General features: G+C 17.8%; 4 protein-coding genes across 5 annotated transcripts; 3 read left to right on the top strand and 1 right to left on the bottom strand.

Moving 5' to 3' along the window:
* Nucleotides 1–525: 525 nt before the first annotated feature.
* Nucleotides 526–1343, bottom strand: PGSY75_1361700 (putative cytochrome c oxidase subunit 2; the record flags this gene model as incomplete). Its single annotated transcript, XM_018787643.1, has 2 exons — nucleotides 526–580; nucleotides 712–1343. The coding sequence occupies 2 exons, from the start codon at nucleotides 1341–1343 to the stop codon at nucleotides 526–528; spliced, it is 687 nt and encodes a 228-aa protein (XP_018640385.1).
* A 1335-nt stretch (nucleotides 1344–2678) lies between these two features.
* PGSY75_1361600 (hypothetical protein) lies at nucleotides 2679–3092 on the top strand (the record flags this gene model as incomplete). The annotated part of the gene is made up of 1 exon (XM_018787642.1): nucleotides 2679–3092. The coding sequence occupies one exon, from the start codon at nucleotides 2679–2681 to the stop codon at nucleotides 3090–3092; it is 414 nt and encodes a 137-aa protein (XP_018640384.1).
* A 1133-nt stretch (nucleotides 3093–4225) lies between these two features.
* Nucleotides 4226–6554, top strand: PGSY75_1361500 (hypothetical protein; the record flags this gene model as incomplete). Of its 2 annotated transcripts, XM_018787640.1 has the most annotated exons (12): nucleotides 4226–4282; nucleotides 4386–4445; nucleotides 4548–4712; nucleotides 4800–4848; nucleotides 4961–5055; nucleotides 5141–5316; nucleotides 5463–5583; nucleotides 5689–5750; nucleotides 5861–5988; nucleotides 6097–6146; nucleotides 6260–6308; nucleotides 6466–6554. In XM_018787640.1, the coding sequence occupies 12 exons, from the start codon at nucleotides 4226–4228 to the stop codon at nucleotides 6552–6554; spliced, it is 1101 nt and encodes a 366-aa protein (XP_018640382.1). The 2 variants fall into 2 exon arrangements, with proteins under 2 accessions (XP_018640382.1, XP_018640383.1); XM_018787641.1 differs by lacking the exons at nucleotides 4800–4848; nucleotides 5141–5316; nucleotides 5463–5583; ... (3 more) ...; nucleotides 6260–6308; nucleotides 6466–6554 and having other exon boundaries at nucleotides 4961–5014.
* A 757-nt stretch (nucleotides 6555–7311) lies between these two features.
* PGSY75_1361400 (actin-depolymerizing factor 2) lies at nucleotides 7312–7879 on the top strand (the record flags this gene model as incomplete). The annotated part of the gene is made up of 2 exons (XM_018787639.1): nucleotides 7312–7528; nucleotides 7665–7879. The coding sequence occupies 2 exons, from the start codon at nucleotides 7312–7314 to the stop codon at nucleotides 7877–7879; spliced, it is 432 nt and encodes a 143-aa protein (XP_018640381.1).
* Nucleotides 7880–8165: the final 286 nt, after the last annotated feature.

The raw sequence follows: 8165 nt of genomic DNA, 5'->3' as shown, positions 1-8165 counted from the left end.
TATATATTTATAAAATAAAAAAATCTTTTGTCCCATTTAATATAAAAGTTAATTAAATTCCTGTTCAGTTGTCATTTTACAACTAAAATTTAACCAAAATTATTTGAAAGGTTTTTATCTTTTTTTCCATATAATTTTTTATTAATCTTGTGTTGTTATATTAAGAAAAATAAAAATCTATTTTTCACAAAGGAGGAAAAATAGCTATGGTTTTAAAAGAAAATTATTCAGACAAAAAAAAATTTCTATATATATATATATATATATTACATATATGATCCAAATGAAGAAAATAGAATTATTTACGCAAATGTAAATATATGAATATTATACACATGTAGCATATATATATATATATATATATATATACTAATAATTATCGTAAAATATTAATGACTTAAATTTTATATAATACACTTTAAAATATATAAATAAAAAATAAATAACTGTTTTTTAAACACATTTGTCCAAATATTACATAAAGGAAATAAAAAAAAAGAAAAAGGAAATTTTCTATATTTTAAATTATTCGTCGTTGTCATCATCATCCGGAGGTGATTCAACTTCATAAATCCAATACCTATAAAAATTTTAAAATAAAATAAATACATACATACATATATATATATATATATGTAATATTCTTTATTTGTTTTTTTAATTTTATTTTAAAAATTTCCTATCATTTTATATTTTCAATTAAAATATTACCATTGTCTTCCAATAACCTTTACAGTCATAGTTGTGTGAACTATTTCATCTAACATATATAACATAGTAAAACATGGAATAGCAATACTAAAAATAATAATAGTTGGAATCCAAAAAAATAAAAATTCCACTTTTAATACCATATTATAGTTTCCCCATACATTTAATCTTGTTCTTGCCCAAAAAGGCATATTCTGTTGACTAACATTAAATAAGTATTCCATTGGTTTGGTTTCGTCACCTTTTATCATTTTCTGTCCATTTACAATTACAATATTCTGTTTAGGTGTATTAGCCCAATAATCATCCCAATGAAAATTATTAAAATCATATTCTGGTTTTCTCGTACCATCTTCATTTAAATGAGCACGTGGATCACCATGATGATGATCTATATGGTGATAAAATCCCTTTGTGTGTGATTCATGCTCATGGTTATTTTTTGTATGTGCATCATCATCAGTCTTTTTTATTTTCTGAGTATTATCACTTTTGTTTACTGTTGCGTATTTTTTGTATTTAAATGGCATATTACCCAATACATTTGGCTTTATACAATTCACATTTTTGTTATTAATTATTTGATTAATATTTCTTAAACCAAAATATAATTTAGAATTAAACTTAAACATTTTATATGATTAAAAGATTCATAATAAATAATGCCTAAACAATTTTGGGAAAATCATTAAAAAAAAGTAAAATTAAAAAAATTTTCAGACCTTCCAAAAAAATTAAAATAAAAAAATAAAATATATTCACATTTGTATTCTGCTAGAAAATTACAATTAAAATTTTGTACAAAAATCTACATATATATATATATATATGTTTATTTATTTATTTATTTATTTATTTTTATTTTAAGGATGAATATGGCAAAATATTATTTAATTAAAAATAAAATCAATTTATATATTACATAAAATATATAAAGATATAATAAAAAATATATATATTTGTTATATATTCAGATATACAAAATATTTTTCTTCACACATCCATTAAACATTTAACCAAAAAAATAAAAGTAAATAAAAGGAAAAAATATCTTATAAAAAAATGGCATATAATATATATATATACATGTAAATTTTTATTTTTTACAATATAATTTTATATTTCCTCTTGGAGTTTATGTATTTCTTTTTTCAAAAATTATTCCCCCTTCAACATTTATATAAAAATATAATACCCTATTCTATAATAATATATATATATATTATATGTATATGTAATATTTATAATTTTTTAATATGGTTTTAATAGAAAATACCAAATAAAATTATTTGTAAATGTGTATAACATTTTTATTTCATTTCTTTGTAATTAAACATAATGTGAATAAATATTGTGCAAATAATAATTAAAAGAAATATTATCACAATATATATATATATATTTATTTATTTATTTATATATTGTTCGTATATATTATAAACATTAACTTTTATTGGCATCAAAAACTTTTCAACATATATATAATAATTTGTATGTTAATTTTATATATGATTAGAATATTATATTAATGAAAAACATTTCATATAATTCAAATATATAAATATATATTTATATATTTATATTTATTGTTATTTCCCTAATATATTATTATTATAATATATAATTTTATATATTAATTAAAAAAAATATATATTATGAGGCATTTCTTACACATATAATGATAATAGTTATTTTCTCATATGATATAGATTTTATTATAATAGATTAAATCATCATATATTGATAAATATATATATATGAAAAATGGAATATTAATAAAACTAAATGTGGAACATATATTTGTAAAATTTTTTGATTCCATATTTATAAAATTATTCCTCTTATTTTGCATTTATATTTTTAATTAATTCAGCATTATATGAGTCTAAAATAAAATATATACATTTATTCATTATTTATATTAATAAGTTATATATATATATATGTACATGTGTGTTGAAAAAAAAATGATATCAGGAAATATAAAGAAATATTCACATTTTGCTCAAAAGAATGGTAGAATTTTCAACTTTTTCTTCACAACGTATAGAAAAGTAACCTATTGTTATAAAAATAATTTCCAGACTTCATCGATTTTATTAAAATTTCCATTAAGAAATAAAAGATACTTTACTAATAATGATAATAATATAAATAAATTACCCTTATATTGGGAAAACGCAGAAGATATAGCTGATATGCTTTTTGAGGAATACAGAAATGTAGATCCCCTAACGTTAAGATTTGAACAACTCGAAAACATGATAATAGACACTGTTGTAAAAAAAAATAAGCGACAATTAAATGGACAGTGTAATGAAGGAGTTTTAGAAAATATTCAAATGAATTGGCTAGAAAAATATAATGAAGAGAATGATTAAAAGTAATAAAATGGAACATTCCTTTTAAATTGTTTATTATAAATTTTATACTTTTAATTTTATATTTTGTATTTTTCTTATTTTTCCTTATTCTATTTTGTTTATTTATTTATTCTATTTTTTTATTTACTATTATTATTTTATTTTATTTATTTTTTTTTTTTTTTGTGTAAAATAATATTCAGTTTATACTACTTGTTTATAGAATTTCTATATTTTATAAAATACGAGAAAAAAATATTGTAAAGGGTTGTTACATCCGTTATAAGTTTTCATATTATATAAAAATAAATCAATGTGCAAATATTAAACTATATATGTTCATATAAATGACATATATAAAAAAGAAAATATTTTAAATTAAAAACGTGATTTTATAAATAATAAAAAAAAAATAGAATTATAATAAATTATTATATAAATATATATATATATATATATATATTATTTAATAGTAATGTGCGTGTAATATCAATGCAAAATTATTGCATGGAAAAAAGGGAAAGAACCAAAAAAAAATAAATAAATAAAATAATAAAATGAAATAATAAATGAATAAATAAATAAAAAAATAATAATATTATTTTGTGTAAAATTGTATTTATTGTATTTATTTATTTATTTGTTTGTTTTTTTTTTTTTTTTTTATTTTATTTTATTTTTTTTTTATATATATTAAAAAATATATTATTTCTATATTTTATTACATTCGACACATTTTTATATAAAATAGACGCGTAGTAAGATTAAGGTGTACAAGTACAATATAGATGCAACATAATTTTTGTACACCTTAACTAATATATTATTTTAACTCTTAATAAAAATATATTAATATTGTTGGATTATAATAAATTTCCAAAAAAAAATATTAAACCTGATATATACTTAAATTTTTTTTTGTAAGTTTAAAAGGAAAAAAATAAAAAATAAATATTTATGTAAAATATAATGAAACGGAATAGATTTAAAAAAATAAAAAGAATATATAAACAAACATATATATTAATATATATATATATATATGATTTATTACTTTATATATATATTTAATAGGAAAAATATTTTATATGGTCTCCAAACGGCTATGAACAGAACTTTTTCCATTTTCTTTAATTATAATTTTTATATAGATGGAAAAACCAGAAGAACACAAGTGCAATATTATTCCATGCGAAATATATGACAAGGTATTGTTTTATCTTATTTATATATTTTTTTTCAAAACAGCTAACTAATTTTTTTTTTTCTTATTTATATATATAAATATATTTTTTATTTTTCTGGAAATAGGACCATTTAGATTTTCGGGATGATTTTCTTTTTTGTTCAACATGCCCTAACATTTCACCAGTATAATTAATATGATATATATATATATATATTCATGATAACTGCAAAATATGCTTTTATTTTATATTTTTTTCTTGTGATCCTTTTTTTTTTCTTCATTAGTATCATAAGGAAGGATATTTGTTCAAGAAATTTTCCAATTCATGGTGCGGTTTTAAAAAAAGATGGTTTGTCTTGAGAAATAATAAATTATATTATTACAAGAATGAAAAGAGTTTAAGACCATCTGGAGTCTTGGATCTAGATATCATTAATATGAATTTATATGTAAAAATAGAAAAATAAGAAAATAAGTAAATATATATATTTTCATATATTATATATTTTTTCATTTCTTTACACGTTGCATTTTAGTACGAAAACGGGTCCAACACGAAGGCTAAAACTGATGACTGCTTCTTATGTAATTAAAAAAATAAAATAAATACATACATACATATATATATATATATATATATATATATATATTAAAATATTTTAATGCTGTACTTATAATTTTCTTTTATATCATACAGATTGTATTCAGTCAAGAGAAAATAAAAATCAGAAAAAAATCGAATCATATCTAACATTAAACCCTAAAAATACCGATATTAAATTTCACTTAAAGGTACATAAAAATATGATATCATATGATATAATACAATATTATATTATAACTGTGTATGTTTTTTTATTTTATTTTATTTTTGTAGGGCGATGATACAGAAATATATAACTGGTATCAATTATTAAACAAGGCGCTATGTCACAAGAAGGTGGTGAATCAACCAGAATTTATTTTTAAAGACTGTAATTTTTGGAAAATACATAGAATATCAGTTGACGTTTTTGAATCTATAGCAGATACAGGTGATATAGTTTTATTTAGGTAAATATAAAATGTATATAAATATATAAATTAAATTATTCTTTTTGACATATATGGAATTATATTTTTCTTATATTTACTTCAATGATTTATATATATATATATATATATATATATATATTTTTATTTTATTTTTTTTCTTCAAGATCTGATGTGGCAGTTGCTAAAATACAAAGAATTTTAACACGTGGTGAATATGATCATATAGGCATGATATTAAGAAATGATAGAAATAACTTATTCATATTAGAAGCCCTATCAAATACTGTTAGAAAAGGAAATATATATTAATAACATTTAAAATATATATATATATATATATATATATATATATATGTGTGTGTTTTCTATATTTATATATTAATTATGTAGGGTATAATCCTGACGCCCTGGAAACTATTTAAAGAAAATAATTGGAATGAAATATACACCAGGTTCTTGATTTTTTAATATAACGTTTTATATTAAAATAAATAAAAAAAAAAAAAAATAAATAAATAAATAAATATATATATATATATATATATATATATGTTATATTCAGAATTACTTTGAGAAGATTAACTTGGAATAATTCAGAAGAAAACCTACAAAAATTATTAGGATTTTTAAAAGATGCTATAGGAAAGAAATATAGCTTGAAAATAGTAGACTTTATAGCACCTCAATTTGGTATAACAAATATTATATAGCATAAAATAAATAAAACAAACAATTTCATATAATATTTATTTAAGATATAAAAATAAATATATGTTTTTATATCTTTTCTTTTCATAGATGACAGTAGTGGGTATTTCTGTTCGGAACTTATAGGAGAATGTTGGAAGGTATAATTATACAAAAGGAAAAAAAACAAAACAAAATTAACATATCACACATAAATATATATATATATATATATATATATATATATATATATATACATATTTTTTATTTGAAGGTAATGGGTGTTATACCTGAGGACACATGCTGTAGTTATATATTTCCAAGTAAGGATATAAATAATTTTATTCACCATATAAATTATTGAAATACTTTATTTTATTACAATAAAATATATATATATATATATATATATTACATTTTTCCATTGTCATTTTTATATATTTAAAAAAAAAAATAAAATTTTAATTTAAATTTTATTAGGTAATTTTTCTGAAAAACTAGAAGACAAAATTAAGTTACAATCAGGATGTCAATTAAATAATGAACTTCTCATAGATTTTAGTTTATAGATTATATTTTCCAATATTTTCTTAAAAAAAAAAATTAGATTCAATATATTTTAATATAATATAAATGTCTTTTTTATACACACTAAATATATATATATATATATATATATATATATATATATAATATATCGTATTATATACGTATAATACGTATAAAATATGATATCCAAAAATGCAATAATAAAGGGTATTCAAAAAATATTTTTATTATAAAATTAAAACACATATATATATATATATATATTATATATTCTTATATATGAGAGTACATTTTTTTTTCTTCTTTTTTAATACCATATTAAATATACATAATCTATATATTATGCTTCTGCATAATAATATCTACATAAACATTCATATCAATATATTATGTTTACTTGTGTTAATATAATTATTATTATTATATACTTATTTATTCTATATTATATAAAACTAAAAATATGTATGTGTGCATTAAACTCTATTTTCCAAATAAAAATATATAAAATTATAAAATAAGTTATTGTCTCACATATATATATATATATATATAGAGTCAATATTTTCATATTTGTGAGTGTTTAAAATTTTTCTTCTATTTTTTTTCATTTAAATTGAAAGGACCATTATACGTTATATAGTTTACAAATATTAGGGAAAATATAATTTCATTATACTGAATAAATATAATAAAAAAAAAAAGAAAAAAAGAAACACATAATAATAATAATTAATATATATACATATATATTTATTTATTATCAATATATTAAAAAAAATGGTATCTGGAGTAAAGGTTTCAGACGAATGTGTTTATGAATTTAACAAACTAAAGATTAAGCATATACACAAATATATAATATTTCGTATAGAAAATTATGAAGAAGTTATTGTGGATTTTTTAGAACAAGATAATTCATTGAAATCTTATAAAGATATTATAATTGATATAAGGAATAATTTAAAAACAACTGAATGTAGATATATAATTGCAGGTATGTATACATATATATATGTATATATTATTTTCACTTTATTCTATATTTAATCTTTTCCTTATAACCATAAAAATATTAAATCTATCATACTTTTTATACCTTCTGTATATAATATCATTTCCTTTTTTTGTAGATATGCCTATTCCTACACCTGAAGGTGTTTTAAGAAATAGAATATATTTTATTTTTTGGTCACCTGACTTAGCTAAATCAAAAGAAAAGATGTTATACGCATCGTCTAAAGAATATCTTGTTCGTAAAATTAATGGTATTTTTAAAAGCTTAGAAATTACATGTGATCTAGAGGATTTTGAAGACGAATTGAAAACAATAATATTAAACACGTAAATATAAATTCAAATATAAATATATTATCACACAAATAATGATCATATAATATTCTGTTAATCACAAAATATTATTCGCATAAGATAATATTATATGTGTTCATAATTCACAATGAATAAGAAAAGGTATTATGTAATTTAAATAAACAAGAATAATGAAAAAAAAAAAAAAAAAAAAAAAAAAAAAAAAAAAAAAAAAAAAAAAAAAAAAAAAAAAAAAAAAAAAAAAAAAAAAAAATAATTTATATATAAATTTATTTTATTTTATATTTTTTTTTTTTAATTTA

Source organism: Plasmodium gaboni, chromosome 13 (assembly GCF_001602025.1).
Source record: "Plasmodium gaboni strain SY75 chromosome 13, whole genome shotgun sequence".
NCBI classification, from domain to species: Eukaryota; Apicomplexa; class Aconoidasida; order Haemosporida; family Plasmodiidae; genus Plasmodium; species Plasmodium gaboni.
This window is presented reverse-complemented; position numbering and strand designations above follow the sequence as displayed.